At 36.9% G+C, this 16362-nt stretch overlaps 2 protein-coding genes across 2 annotated transcripts; both read left to right on the top strand.

The window, feature by feature from the left end:
• Window positions 1–3411: 3411 nt before the first annotated feature.
• LOC142521885 (putative NAD(P)H dehydrogenase subunit CRR3, chloroplastic) lies at window positions 3412–10769 on the top strand (the record flags this gene model as incomplete). Its single annotated transcript, XM_075625060.1, has 3 exons — window positions 3412–3596; window positions 3683–3822; window positions 10530–10769. Coding segments are annotated over 3 exons (450 nt in total), but the record flags the coding sequence as incomplete, so codon positions are not given.
• Window positions 10770–12009: 1240 nt separating this feature from the next.
• Window positions 12010–15640, top strand: LOC142521884 (uncharacterized). The gene is made up of 4 exons (XM_075625059.1): window positions 12010–12077; window positions 13343–13619; window positions 13714–14395; window positions 14790–15640. Exons 1-4 carry the CDS (start codon window positions 12010–12012, stop codon window positions 15638–15640), a joined length of 1878 nt encoding a protein of 625 aa, XP_075481174.1.
• Window positions 15641–16362: the final 722 nt, after the last annotated feature.

Genomic DNA, 16362 nt, shown 5'->3' with positions numbered 1-16362 from the left:
AGGATTGGTTCAAGGATCCATCAGATTTTTACATCAACAATGCAAGAGTCACTCGGTTTTCATCTTGTCAGTTTCCGTGTGAATGTGGTTTCGGTTTTGGTGTGTTATTTGGATTATGGTTGGCTTCTAGCCCATAGCCATGGTTTATACAACTCTCCATCATGTCTAGATCGAGCCATGGTCGATCAAATGGCCCTTGGAACGAGACAAGACAGTAAAATATTTCAATACAACACACTACACAACAAGTGGTGCTCTCGGCTGGTATGCTGTGATTGTCCTAGGTCTTTGCTTGGGTTGTAGTTGGCTTTTAGCCCTTAGCCATGGTCCAAGCCATGCCTTAGGATGTTGTAAGAGTCTTTGGTCGGTGGTTCAAGCCAATGGTCATTAAATTTCAGAGTTCACACCACAAACACACAAGCTGCTACTGCTGTATTTTGACAGCAACTTTCAGTTTTGGTTTTGGTGCTTGTTTGAGTTCTTGGTTGGCTTTTAGCCCATGGCCTTGGACTGGACAATACCTTAATGAGTTAATAAATTATGTTTTTGGCCGTTCGTGATTCGGCTGAGTTTAGAGGTCGTACGAGAATTTACGGTGCAATGTGTCAAAATGACTCTCGAAAGAGTGTTTTATGTTTTTGGATTTCATTCACCAATTTTCGTGTACAGCTATCATCATTAATATTTTTCAGTATGTTAAGGGTATTTTTAATCATGGTTAAACGTCGGTTTAATGTTGATTCGGGTTGATACGAAGCCATGATTGATAAATTAAGTTGTTGGTCATAATCGTCTCGTTATTGGTTCGAATTGTCAAGCTTTGGTCAATATAAGATTATTTGCATGTGTCACATATTAGAATTAAGTCGCAGCAAGCCTGGGAGCGATCCAACTCATCCGGTAAAAATAAGGTTATAATTATATTACGTGTACAAAAATATAAAATGTTTATTTTTGAGATATATGCGATGTGTCTTGTGGCCACCTTACGTTTATGGGTTTGGAAGTCGGTAGGCGCAACCGAGAACCTTTCCACCAGGTGACTTACGACCGGTTTACGATTATGTATGGGTACGGATATCCAGTCCAAGGCTGTGGTGATCTCTACCGCCCAGTATACTATGGTTTAGTCTGATCAGACGCTCATGTTATGTTATGGGTCACTTGCTTAGAAACATTATCTCTACCAGAAAATTATGATATGATATGACAGACCTCTACTGAGCAAAGCTTTTACGTGTGATTTTCAGATATGCACGTAGTTATAATTATTCATGATACGACTTTCACTGTACACTTTACGATATCATATTTTTACGTTGCATGCGATTTTATGATATATTTACTTGTTATTCACGATATATACATGTTGAGTCTTTAGACTCACTGGACTTGATTGTTGTAGGTACTGATGAGGTCGAGGCCGAGGGCGGAGACCAATGAGTTGGCTTGGGTCAGCAGTAGTAAACCCGATGACCTCATGTTTTAATTTATGCACCTTTTATCGTTCAAACTAAATTTTATTATGTTGGATTATTTTAAGTTGTTGTTGGAAACACAATGTTGACTTCCGCTGTTATTTTAAAGTTAAAATTATTTACATGTTTATTTTATAAATGAGGCAAGATAATTATTTATTTAGAAAATTTTTAATAATTCCGCTAAAATATGAATACAAAATACGGGCTTTTACAAAAATAGCCTTATTTTTTTAAATGATTGTAACTAATTATAAAAACACAGGACCACATGAGTAAGGATGCGCATAACTTTATATTCTAATTCTTCCAGTTTTCTTTTTAAATAATATTTTTTCCTCTTTTTTATCTTTTCGTTTTTTTAACTATATTGTATCATTTTATCTCGTTATAATTTGTACTTCTATACTATACTATAAAATTATGCACCAACACCATAAAGTCATCTTATAACTAATCTTTCATATTTATTTTTTCAATTTAAAAATAATTAAAACATTAATTTATTTTTTATTTAACATAATTATTTTGCGTGCTTGGAATTGAAAAACACTCTAAAAACTAGGCATCAATCTGAAGAAAATTGAATCTTATATATTTGAGTCTTCCTATACCCTATTTTATGTTTTTTTAAAAAAAAAATTGAATGGAAGGAAAAAAAAAAGAGAAAAATGGACGAGTTGAACATATAGAAAGATGGGGAAGGAAAATGAGTAAACATTTAAAGTGTTTTGCTCTCACAAGAGAAGAGGAAAAGACTAAAAAAAGAGAGAGAGAAACAAAAAACCAAAAAAAACTGGAAAATAAAGTAATTAGTATATATATTAAAAAAGGCCAATTTTTTGTTTTTAAGAAAAAGAAAATGTTAGATAGTATGATGTGGAGTAAAACGAACTCCTAGAGCATCCCCTACCTTGGGATCCATGGGGAGTTCCTCGAACTGGTTTGCGAGTTTTTCGAGTCAACTAGAAAAATATTTGATTTATATTCGAGCTTATCGATTCGAGTCGAATTCGAGCATTTTCGAACTTTTTTCGAGCCGAACTCGAACTCGAACTCAAATTATTTTGTTCGATAGTTCGTGAATCTTAATATTTTATTAATATAATATAATTATATATTAAATAAATAAATTTCAAGCATTTCAATTACTTATTTTCGAGCAATAGTTCGAATCTTTCGAGTCGAGCTCGAGTTTTAATTCGAACGAAAATTTTCAAACTTCAAATCGAGGTCGAACTGGAATAGAACTAATTTGAGCCAAATTCAAACATTCAAATTTTCGTCATATTTGACTCAGTTTGATTCTTTTACACGCTAAACCGATCCCTAAAAACACCGACAATAGTTCTTCACTTTAGTATAAATTCTCAATTATTTATATATTAGTTTATTCAACTCAAAAAAACATGAAAAATAAGTGTAACGAAAGTAAAACAAATCGTGGATATACATAAACATACGTGTAAGAAGACCATTAGAAAAATAAAGTTTTGAGTTGGGAAGAAGTTTTGGTCACAGTTAATTTAAAAATTAGATGCCTTATTTTAAACTTGGATTTTAAGGTCATAATGTTTTGAGATATTTTTAGCTTGAAGACGATTTGTAAATATGGTTAGTTTTGGGTTTTAAAATTTAAAATAAAAGTCATGTTTATGAAACAAAGATGGGACCAAAAAAATAAGTTGGATTGACAAAAATCAAAGGATATTGCTGGTCTAAAAAAATCAAAAGATATTGAAAATAAATAAAAATTGATCGAAAAAGGAAAAAAAGAAAAAAGAAAAAAGAAAAGATATTTCAACCATAGTCAAATATATGTATTCATTTGCATGAGTTGCAGTTAGAGCAATGGCTATCCTCTCCTGTTCCTCCATCCACAAATGTCGGATTATAGCTTCAGCTCCACCCGAAAACTCAACCCCATCGCTAAATTCGCATCAAAATTATCAATTTCCACACGATTTCGACGACAAAAAACTCCAGCCCACATAAAATCCAGCTCGAAAAACGTGAGCAACTGCAGCAAGATAGGAAGAAGCTGAAGAGGAGGAATCGGCCTTCTATTCTTGAAATTGAGCGCGCAATCGGTGCTGGGATTTTTCGAGACAGCGACGGGCAAGGATAACGAAAACCCTTTTCTTGTTTTCCCTCAATTTTAGTGTTTTGGTGTTTTTATGAGTTTGTTTTGCGGAATGTTGCAGTGAATCAGATGGGAAGAGTCGTTTGTTCGATAATCTGTTGGGGAACACTGTTGGGAAGAGCGAAGGGTCCGCGGAGAAGAAGCTGAGGGAGACTGGAGAATGGCTTGTTGATCAAACTGAGAGGACTTCTCGCTCTGCTGGTAATTTTTATTTTATTCTTACTAATTATGAAATATTAAAATTTGGATGTTTGTGTTAGTAGCCTTTCTATCTGATATTCGGTGCCCAGCGAATAGTATTAGTCGATGCAAGGAAAATCTTTTTTCCCAAGACAAAATAACCCGTATTACAGTATTCTACGCTGAAGACAATTTTTTCTATGATACGACGACTTCGGATCAAGAGTATGCAGCACAACAACTCTTGAGAACAGCGAATGAAATATGCAGAACTTTAAAGTATACAATGAACGAGAAGGGAAATGCAGCAATGTAGCAAAGATGCGAAAAAAGTATGAACAATGCTGAAGAGATTATTTGTAGCCTATTCAGCAGTTGCATTGAAGGAGCACAACCTCTGGATACAAACGCAGCTTTCTATGAAATGCCAAATGACGCATTGTTTGATCCGAACGCAGCCTGGCTATTGTGAAGGCCAAAGGACGCACTGTTTGGTCCGAACGCGGGTGATAGACTAAGGAACACAAAGTTTGCGAATGGGTGCAATCTTTGTTTTGAAAAATAAAAATTATTTTGCAAATAAATTTTGCCTAAAAAGATTAGTACGGTCAATACGGTCAAGAGACCTCACTACACCGCATCGAGCCGAGCCGGCCACGAGCGTGCGTGGGTTTCACCGAGATCCAGCCTATCAGCGTTTTCCTCTTTCCAAAAACTTCTGGTGCTCTTTGGAGCTTAAACTCTTAGCTAAAAGTTGGAGCTGATAAGGGAGACTATACTTGGCTTATTTTCCAATGTGGGACAACTCCCACTTCCTTTCATTCACTACTCATCACTTATCCAACAATCCCCCACATGAATGAAATTAATGTATGCATGCAGATTTACTTGAAAGCTCTTGTGAATTATTATTGGATCAGGTTAGATAGGTTTTGACTTTGAACCTTCCTTAGTACTATACTATTGGATTTACTAGTTGTGTACTGACATGATGTCTTGAACTGGCCAACCGTTTATGTAAACCAAGTCAATAGTACTTACACAACAATGATTCTAGCATAATCTTGTTCTCATGTTGTGTCCATTTCGGCCATGAACCATATCTTAGATACATGTGTTTTTCATTGAAGCGGCCATTACTTCTCACTTATATAGATGATCTCCTATCTAGAGTATCCTGCCATACCCTATCTTTTAGGTGTAGGAACCATTAAAAAAAAACTTAACCTCACCACATATTGTGGTTCTTTTCTACTTGGATTTTTATAGGAATGAGCCTTCACTGATTCCAAGTACTCAAACTAATATTTATAACTTATTTTTCCCATTGAACCAAGGTCTTGGGATCTTCAATTCACAAGGTTACGTTACCGATATTTTGTGGGTTTTTAAGTTCATTCCTCTCAATAATTTGCACATTTGATCTCTGTTTATTGTTTTAGTAAATGGATCCGCTAGATTTTCCTTTGATTTCACATATTCAACAGAAATAACTCTGTTTGAGATCAATTGTCTTGTGCTATTATGTCACCGTCGAATGTGTCGAGACTTACCATTGTATATATTACTTTGTGCTCTTCCTATTGCCAATTGACTATCACAATGAATAATAATAGAAGGCACTGGCTTATTCCAATAAGGAATACTTTCTAGGAAATATTTCAGTCATTCGGCTTCTTCCCCAGCTTTATCTAAACCAATAAACTCGGATTCCATAGTGGATAGAGCTATACATGTTTGCTTATAAGATTTCCATGACATCCACCTATTGTGAATGCATATCTGTTAGTTGACTTGATGTCTTTTGTGTCAAATATTCAATTGGCATCACATTATCCCTCTAAAATTGCAGGATATTTTGTATATATCAAACCATAGTTCAATGTATATTTTAAATATCCAAATACTCTCGTTAAGGCTTTTCCAATTATCCTTACTTGGATTACTTGTGAACCTACTTAACTGATTTACTGTATATGTAAGGTCTGGACAAGTACAGTTAGTCAAGGACATTAGACTACCTATTATCATTGCATATTCAAGTTGTGAGATATGTTCTCCTCGATTCTTTGGTAAATGAATGCCTGAATCTATAGCTGTTCTAGCAGGACTACTGTTTAAAGCACTAAATCTTTAAAGTACCTTTTCAATATAGCGAGTTTGTGATAAAATAATTCTATCAGGTGTCCTAGAGATTTTAATCTCTAATATAATCAAAATATTTTTTAACATTTTCTTGGTATTCATAATGAACTCATGATTACTTCTCATAATCAACATGTAGTCTACATAAAGCAGACAATTATATAAGCAATTGCAGTACTTTTAATATAGACACATTCATAACATTCGTTGATTTTGAAACCATTTGACTTCACTGTAGTGTCAATTTTTTCATGTCATTGCTTAGGTGCTTGTTTGAGTCCGTATAGTGACTTGACAAGTTTACACACCGTATTTTCTTGTCCGGGTACGACAAACCCCTCGGGTTGTTTCATGTATATTTCTTCTTCCAGTTCTCCATTCAAGAAGGCTGTCTTTACATTCATTTGGGGAATCTCGAGGTTATGCAATGCAGCAATAGGTATGAGAACACGAAATAGATGTAATCCTAGTAACCGGAGAGTATGTGTCAAAGAAGTCATATCCTTCCCTTTCTTTTGTTTGAACTATTTAGCTACCAATCGAGCTTTGTATTTATCTATAGATCCATCTTCTTTGTATTTTCTTTTAAGGATCCACTTGCATCCTATAAAGGCTTACAACCCGAAGGAAGATCAGTCAACTCCCAAGTATGATTATGCATAATGTAATCTATTTCATCTTTTATTGCTTTTTCCAGAAAGGAGCTTCTGGATTGGATAGAGCTTTTTGAATAGTTATTGCTTCATCATCTAACATGTAAGTCAGAAAATCTGGACCAAAGGACTTTTCAACTCTTGCTCTCTTACTACGTCTTGGTTCATCATTGATTTCAATGGAATCAATTCTAGATTCATAGGATCGTTTGTTAGAACCTTCTTTCCTTTCCTTACAAAGAAGGTTGCTTTCAAATAATATTGCATTCCTTGATTCCATGATCGTTTCTTCATTAATATCCGAAATGGCTGCTTGTGCACTAAAAAGCGATATGCACTGCTATTATGCGCATATCCAATAAAAATGCAGTCTAACTGTTTTGGGTCCAATTTTATCTTGTTTTGGCTTAGATATTTCTACTTTAGCCAAACACCCCCACACTTTAAGGTATTTGTAAGATGGTTTGCGACCTTTTCATAATGCATATAGAGTTTCATCTTTCCTTTTGTGTGGTATTTTATTAAGAATGTGGTTTGCAGATAAGATTGCTTCCCCCTACAGTTTTGAGGTAAGCCATAATTTATCAATAACGCGTTCTTCATGAGTGTGATTTTTACATTCTACAACTCCATTAGATTGAGGTGAATATGACACTGTAGTTTGATGAATTATGTCAGAATTAGTGAAATATTTTTCAAATTGAGCAACATACTCTCTACCTCGATCACTTCGAATCATTTTGATTTTTGAACTCAGTTGATTCTCGACCTTATTCTTATAATTTTTGAAAGCTTCTAAAGCTTCATCCTTACTTTTCAATATATAGACGTAACAAAACCTTGTGCAATCATCAATGAATATCATGAAATACTTTTTCCTACCTCGAGTTTGCACAAGTTTTAAATCACATACGTCAGTGTGAATCAATTCAAGTGGTTTAGTACTTTTTGTCGCAGAATGGAATGGAGTTTTGGCCATATTTGCTTCAACACAAATCTCACACTTATCTCGTGGGTTTTTTTTAAATGCAGGTAGTACATTTAGATTTGCAAATCTATGTAAGGTGTTGAAGTTAACATGTTCTATTCTTTCATACCATCAATTAGAACTTTCAAACAAGTAAACAAAATCATTAACTTTATTCTTTCCCTAGTGACGGATAACACTCGTTACATTCATCTTAAAGAGACCATTATCTTAGTACCATTTACCTACAAATACACCATTTTTAGTTTGGACCAACTTGTCCGATTCAAACACAAGCCTAAATCCGACCTTACTCAACAAAAATCCAGAAACTAAGTTCTTTCGAATGTCTAGCACATGCAGTACATTCTTCAGCGATATCTCTTTCCCAAAAGTCATCTTCAACGCCACTTTGCCAATCCCTACAACTTCATAAGTCGTTGAATTTTCCATAAACAGTTTCCTATCACTTACAGAAGTGTAGGATGAGAACATTTTTTTGTCAGCACAGATGTGGCTAGTAAAGCCGGTATCTACCCACCATTCTTTTGGATTATCCACCAAATTGGCTTCAAACACAACTGCGGATAGATCAAGTCCCGATAGGTCTATTGATATATGACTTTCCTCGATGACGTTGGCTTGCTTTAGTTTCTGATTTTTGTTATCTTTCTTCGAACTGGTGCTTATCTTAAAGAGGAAAATCCTCGTTTATTATCATTTTGAGGGCGCTTTCTCTTGTGACTGCTGCTTGATTCTGTCATATTGGCTTTGGCCTCGGCATCGATCTCCATTGCCATTTTGTATGTTTTGGCTTTAGAGATGAGGTTCGGCTATCTTCATCAATTCGAAGCCTCACGATCAGATCTTCAAGTTTTATCTCATTGTGTTTGTGCTTAAGGTAGTTCTTGAAATCTTTCCACATTGAGAACAGTTTCTCAATAATAACCGTCACTTGGAATGGTTAATTGATTTCCATCCCCTCTGCCAATAAGTCATGAATAATAATTTGAATTTCTTGTACCCGGCTTATTACAGATATGGTGTCCACGATTTTGGAATTCAGAAATTTACCAACAACGAACTTCTTGACCACTGCATATTCTATCTTGTACTTTTCTGCAATGAGTCCCTCAACTTCTTGGCTGTCTTGACAGAGCGGTAGACACTGTAAAGCATGTCGTCAAGTCTGTTCAGAATATAGTTGCGGCAGAGGAAGTCACTGTGGTTTCATGCATCAACAGCAGTCCTTCATTGTGAGTCTGTATCGCCTTCGTAGATGATAGGAGGGGCCTCTATTAGGAACCGAGACATGCTCAAAGTGGTCAGATAGATTAGGATTTTCTGCGGCCAACGTTTGAAGTCGGAACTAGAAAACTTAGGAGGCTTTTCGCCGTGAGTGGGAGCAGGCAGTAGGCACGAGAGTGAATGATCCAGTCGACATATGAGCAGAGTGAAGATCAGTAAGAAAAAAGATTTCGTCTTGTGATCTTACTAGCCTTTCTATCTAATCTTCGGTGCACAGTGAGTATTATGAGTCGAGGCAAGAAAAATCCTTTTGTCCGCAAGACGAAATTGTCCATATAAAAGTGCTCTACGTTGACGGCAATCTTCTCTAAGATACAACGATTTCGAATCAACAGAATGCAGCACAACAACTCTCGATAACAGCGAACGGAATATGCAGGACTTTCAAGTATACAATGATCGAGAAGGAAAATGCGGCAATGCAGCAAAGATGCGAAAAAAGTATGAGCAATGCAGATGGAGGGATTATTTGTGGCCTATTCAGCAGTTGAATTGAAGGAGCACAACCTTCTGGATAAGAACACAACTTTCTGTGAAGGCCAAGTGACGCATTGTTTGATCCGAACGCAGTTTGGCTACTGTGAAGGCTAAAGGACGCACTATTTGGTGCGAACACAAGTGATAGACTAAGGGATACAAAGCTTCTGAATTAGTGCAATCTTTGTTTCGAAATAAAAATTATTTCCAAATAAATTTTGCCTAAGATTAATACGGTCAAGAGACCTCACCGCACCGATCCGGCCTTGGAAGGCGCACTTGTGTTTCACCGAGAGCCAGCCTATCAGCGTCTTTCACCTTCCAAAAACTTCTGGTGCCCCTTGGGATCCAAACCTTTAGCTCAAACTTAGAGCTAATAAGGAAGACTATACTTGGCTTATTTTCCAATGTGGGACAACTCTCACTTTCTTTCATTCACTATTCACCATTTATCCAACAGTTTGGTGTTGGATTGATTTGTTTTTGAGGTGTTACTTTTGATTATATCTGAATTGGGATGTGTAATACTTGTTGGGATGTGTAATACTTGTTCTCGAAAATGGAATTTGTGTGGATTTTTCATTTAGATGGCTTTAATGGTTTGGGCTGATCCATCTTCATTTGGAGGGCTTGAATTTATATTGTTTTATATTGATGCAATGATGTTCTCCTCAAAAGGATTTATTTCCCCTAAATGTCTCTCGAGCTTTTAAGTCGAAATCATCGGTAATTTGTATAAACTAATTTGTAGAGAAAATCGGCTAGACATGTGTAATGTGGGCAAAATCATCGGTTAGATTCGTGTGATGTGTGCGAAATCTTGCAGTTGAGTTGCTTGAACTATAACTTTAGTTGGAACGCAAGTTCATTTTCCAATTGGAACGCAATTTCATTTTAACTTTAAGTATCTTTTGAAATTCAATGTGCATTAGTCTTACACCAAGGTCATCATCCTCTTTGTAATTCGGCAGCGTTTTCTTGATGAAACAGACTCTATTTTACATTTCTTTGATGATTGATGTTTATATCTGCAGATATTCATAGACAACCACCATGTAATATATCTATCGATTACGTTATTCTTGGGTTTTTTATACTCTCCAATGTATTAATTATCAGAAAATTCTCTTCAATCACCCCAATCCTGACATTGAAATTCATCTATTGCTGCTTTGCAGGAAAACAAATTCTGATGACCATGTTCCTATGGATCCTACCGATGTGGATAGTTGCATTTCTTGTAGTTTCCGGGGTCGTACAGCTTCCATTCACCACGCCTTTTCTTGAAGATGTAATTTCATGAAGAATACATGTTCTTTAATTTCATATACCAATAACATCGATCGATCTTTTTACGATATGAATGACAATCTTCTGGTTAATCTCAATAAGTTTCTGCTTTGGTCCGTTCCACGTTATTTCTTGTTCTACGAGCACCATCTTTCTTCTAGTCAAGCTCGAATCTTTTAGTTAAAGACAACACCGTTGGAGTATCGTTTTCTCGCACCTAAAGCGTAAAGGTAGTTTAAAAAAAAATTAGTTTTGACGTTCGAAACTCTTATTTGACATCATATTAATTTAGCATCTATATGGTGTTTGAAATTGGTACTTTTGCATATTTAACAGTAGACATCAAACCAGTTTGGGATTAACGGAGTTGGTTCTTTTTATATATCCCTTCGAAAGGATCTCCCTCTTCTGATCGTCTAATTAAGTCCACGATCAAATACTTTGTTTCTTGTTTGGATCGCACTATAGATCACAAACAATTTCTGCATTGAAATTGGAACGCCCGAATTTCAGAAATCTGGAAGCGGTGCGGCGGCGATGAAAGATCTTCAGAAATCTGAAGGCAGTGCAGCTCCAACGGGGCGACGGCGATGGATGGTCTCTCAGCCGAAAATATTTTCTTAAACCATTGTGTTGGTCAAAACTTTGAGGAAGAAGATGAGAGTTTTTGTGTATTGTGTTATGTGTGTTAACATTTGATAACATATTTATTAAAAATATACAAGTCTTATGTTACTAGGATTTCTAATCCTAGTGTTTTTAGGACTTTTAATTTTCATTAATTAAATTCTTATGTAATTATATAATATATTAAACAATTTTTGATAATGTATGATATATTTATATACACGTCTTCATATCTCCATGTAAAGCATTTATATATATACATATATATATATATATATATTTAATACATCTATACATATAAGAATCAATAACTCAAAGAGACAAAGAAATGTTCCAAGAGGAAAAAGATCTCCTCGAGCGCAGTACGAAGAAAACGAAGACATCAACAACAGAGTCTCATCAAGGAATGGAAGACGTGATAATGGGAGGAAGCTTGCACGCCAACCAAAACGAAAATGAGAGAGCCATGACAAAGACAAATGTAGCAGACCACCGCTCATTCAAGGATGCTCTCCTTGGAACTCAAACGGTAAGCACTCCGCATATCCACCCAGATGAAGATGGGCTCATATCAGATGACGAATTCGATGAAGAAGATGCAGAAGAAGACGAGGGGTGCCCGGTTATTAAGCTATCCCAGGAGGAAAAAGTTAGGCTCCGGCGGCCATGGAGCCAAACCTTGATCATTAAAGTCATGGGCAGAACAATTGGATACAAGTATGGTTCGCCGGAACGGCCGTGATGCGGCTGGAACGGCCGTTTCGGAACGGGAACGGCTTATGCCGTTCCAAAGTTCCGGGGTGGGTAAGGTGATGGCTTATATCGGCGTTTCGTATACCGAAAACGGGGATATAACGGTGGAAAACGAGGATAGAACGGTGGAACGGAACCGGAACGCAATTCGCGACGGTTTTGTTTTGAACAGTCGCTATTAGCGACGGTGTTTTGTATGTAGCGACGGTTTTTTTTAAACCGTCGCCGATTTAAATCGGCGACGGGTTTAATAAAACCGTCGCTATATTTACCGACGGTTTTATTAAAAACGTCGCGAAATTAAAATCGGCGACGGTTAAATAAAAAACTGTCTCTAAATTTCGCGACGGTTTCTCATAACACCGTCGCAAATTCGAATCAGCGACGGATTTAATAATGCACGTATCTTTGCTTTCTAATACAAATAATACAATTGTAGGTCCTAATGCACGTATCTTTACTTTCTCGATGATATAACATTTACATGTACCTTTCTATATAAATGTTTGTTTTCATCAACTTATACTTCATTTCTCATTGTTATTATATTATCATATGATATGAGTAATTTAATAAGCTTAACATTAATTTCACTAGAAACATTGGAAAGCACAGCACATCGGTTGATGTGAGATGGTGAATCTTGAGTCTTCTTCCCGCTGCATCCATCAATGAAAGACTAATAAAGAAGAGACTGCAAGTCAACTATTTCTATTGAGAAATTTTCATTACAAAGTGTGAAAAAAACTAAGTTAATTATAAAATATTTCTATTTTAATTGATGTTAAATAATTTGTAACATCACTTTATATAAGATTTGATACTTATTAATTAGTCCATCACTCTAAATTGATTCAAATTTGCGCGAACTTATATATATCCAATCGAAAATATTTTAAAGTTTTAATTAATTAAATACAAATAATTTTTAATAGTATATTTAATTTTTGATATGGTTGGAAATATTTTAAATATAATGACGATATAAATTGTGTTCAATAAATTGTTAATAAAATTCTAAAAATATTTAAATTTTTTATTTACATCAAATAATCTATTTAAATGATATTTATTTTAATTTTTATATTTCTAAATATTTTCCAAAATTTTTAATTTTTATATATTTATAATATTTTTTTTAAATACCCGTTCCGCGACCGTTTCGCGAAATTTCATTGTAACTGGAACGGTAGCATCCGTTCCGATCTCCGCGACCGCGACAGCGAACCATGGATACAACTACCTTCTCAGAAGAATAAAGGCGTTATGGAAGCCTAAGGCTCGATCTTATTACACTCGACAATGATTATTTCATTGTCAGGTTTGCTTCCATTGATGACTACAATCACGCTAAGGTTGAAGGACCTTGGATGGTAATGGATCACTACCTGATTGTGAAAGAATGGTCCCCCAGCTTTGACCCACTCTCGGACAGCACCAACCAAGTATTGGTGTGGGTGAGATTCCCGTGCCTTCCGGTAGAATACTATGACAAAGACTTCTTAATGAAGATTGGGAGGAAGATTGGCAGGCCCATTCGAGTAGATCAAGCCACCAGCCTCGTCTCTAGAGGCAAATTTGCAAGAATTTGTGTGGAGGTGGACATCACAAAACCACTCCTCGCAAAATTTATGCTACGAAGAAAAGTTCGTAAGATTGAATATGAGGGCATCCACATGGGATACTAAACAGATTAGGAAAGCTCTAATTCCAGCGGAAATCACGGAGAACTTCGGGCCTTGGATGATGGTATCACGAGAATCCCGCAGACCTAACAAAAATAGAATTGGCCACACATATAAACTTGGTAAGCTTGATAATAGACGGGATTCTAAGAATATACCGACTAAAAATATCTACAGAGGCCACAGGCAATATGAAGTGCTGGGGGATGAGGAAAATTGTGACATGGGCCCAATAGAGGATGGACCAGGACAGATGGAAGAAAAACAAGTCAAGACAGGAAAACCAGAGGCAAGAGGGAGAAGGCCCAATGTCAAAGTGAACCAACCGGAGCAGAGAATAGGAAACCACCAAAATTACATAGAGACACAAGGGAAACGATGGAATACAGAGAAGGGAAAAAAAGTAAACCAAAATGGACAGAGACAAGCTGCTGTGGAAGAAGAACACGTCTTGGTACGAGGTTCACAGGGGGGAAAACACATTGTGCGTGAGGTAATCAACAATGTACTGAACAAAGACAATTGGGAAAACACCCACCTATGGGGAAACGAGATGGAAACAGAGCACCATCAGGACCCCCCTCATCTGAACACAAGCACTGAAGAGGATGAATACATGCAACATGAAAAGGAGAACACTGAGGAAGAGATTGTCAAGGAAACAATGCTGGGGATATCCCAACCCCAACGTTGTTAATCTCCCTTCTGAGCAGTTGGGGTAATTAGGCAACTTCGAAGCTTGCATCCATCTCTGCTTCTTGTTTTTAAACATGAACCTTATAATTTGGAATTGCCAAGGAGCGGCCTCTAAAGAACTGAACCGCATCCTTAAAGATATGATCAAAAGAAACAAACCAAGTATACTAGGCTTTCTTGAGCCCCGAGTTTCAGGCTCCCACGCGGACGACATTTGTAATAAAATGGGTTACTTTCACTGGCTAAGGGTTGAAGCAGTAGGATTTAGTGGGGGAATTTGGATATTTTGGAAAGAAGAGATCCATTTAGAGATTATCTCTTCTCATCCTCAATTTGTTCTTGCTCGTGTTGAGGGAATCAATCGAACACCTTAGTTCCTGTCAATAGTCTATGGTAGTCCCAATGGCACGCTCAGGAAAAGGCTGTGGCAAGACCTCACGAAAGAAAAGCTGAACTTTGCTGGTCCCTGGTTATCTATAAGAGACTATAACTCTGTCAGCTCGGAGCAGGAAGTCACCCCAAATGGCAGTTTGGCAAGCATTAGGATTGCTGGTCTTACCGAATGGATGTTCAATCAAGGTCTCGTAGACCTGGGCTACATTGGATCAAGATTCACATGGGTCAGAGGATTAAGCACTAACACTTTCAAAGGAGCTCGTCTTGATAGAGGAGTATGTACCATAGATTGGAGGCAATTGTTTCCTGATGATACGGTGATACATCTCCCCACCATCCAATCGGATCACGCCCCTCTTCTGCTCAATCTAAAGGGCCACCAGACAAACAAGTGCCACGGGCCTTTTCGCTTCCAGGCAGCCTGGCTTACCCACAAGGATTTCAATAAGGTAATCGAACAGGAATGGCAGATTAACCTCACACTTGGTATTAATGTGGAGAAACTAATCAAACCTCTATCCGAATGGAATTCCTCTACCTTTGGCAACTACAACCGGCGAAAGAGAACATTGATGGCTAGAATCGAAGGAGTGCAAAAATGCCTGAATAATCAACCTAGACACAGATTATTGAAGCTGGAAACTAAACTCAAACAAGAATTAGATACTATATTAGAACAGGAAGAACTCATGTGGTTCCAAAAATCAAGGGAAGAATGGATCGTCTCAGGGGACATAAACACTAAATTCTACCATGCCTCCACTATGGTAAGAAGAAGCAGAAATAAAATTGGTGCTCTTATGGGAGACAACGGTGAGTGGGTCTCAGAAGAAAAACTGTAGAGGCCTAAAAATCCTTACTTGAAAATTTACGGAAAATTTAAAATTTTTCTTTTAAATAATTAAAATTGTCTCATTCATAACTGAACTGATAAATAAAGTTTGATGTTCAAAGTGGCAGCGGAAGAAATTAACATTTTCGGAATAACAGTAAAAGGTTTTTCCAACGACATTTAAAATGTTTGAGCCATCAAATAATAATAAATGCTGAACTGAGGTCCTCGGGTCCTACTACTGCCGACTCGAGCCTGCTCACTGGTCCCCGCCCTCGGTCCCGACATCATTAGCACCTACAACAATCAAGTCTAGTGAGTCTAAAGACCCAACATGCATATATCGTAAATAACAAGTAAATAAATAGTAAAATTTTGCATGGGATAAAAATATCATGTCATGAGGCATAATATGAAAATAACTTGTCATGAGCAATTATAATACGTGCATAACTGAACTGAAAATCATAGTGAAAATGTTTGCTCCTTGGAGCTCTGTACTGAAATAACATGTAATAATTTTCTGGTGAGATTATGGTCTACGCATGTGGTCCCTGAACTGAACTGACCGGTAACTGGCGACCGGGCCTGTAACTGGCGACAGGACTTAGTAACGTACGTCTGATCAGACCACTGCCACAGTACTGGGTGAAACAACTGAACTGACCGGTAACTGGCGGCCGGGCCTGTAACTGGCGACAGGACTTAGTAATGCTCTCATAACCGGTAACT

Source organism: Primulina tabacum, chromosome 13, assembly GCF_025594145.1.
Source record: "Primulina tabacum isolate GXHZ01 chromosome 13, ASM2559414v2, whole genome shotgun sequence".
NCBI classification, from domain to species: domain Eukaryota; kingdom Viridiplantae; phylum Streptophyta; class Magnoliopsida; order Lamiales; family Gesneriaceae; genus Primulina; species Primulina tabacum.
This window is presented reverse-complemented; position numbering and strand designations above follow the sequence as displayed.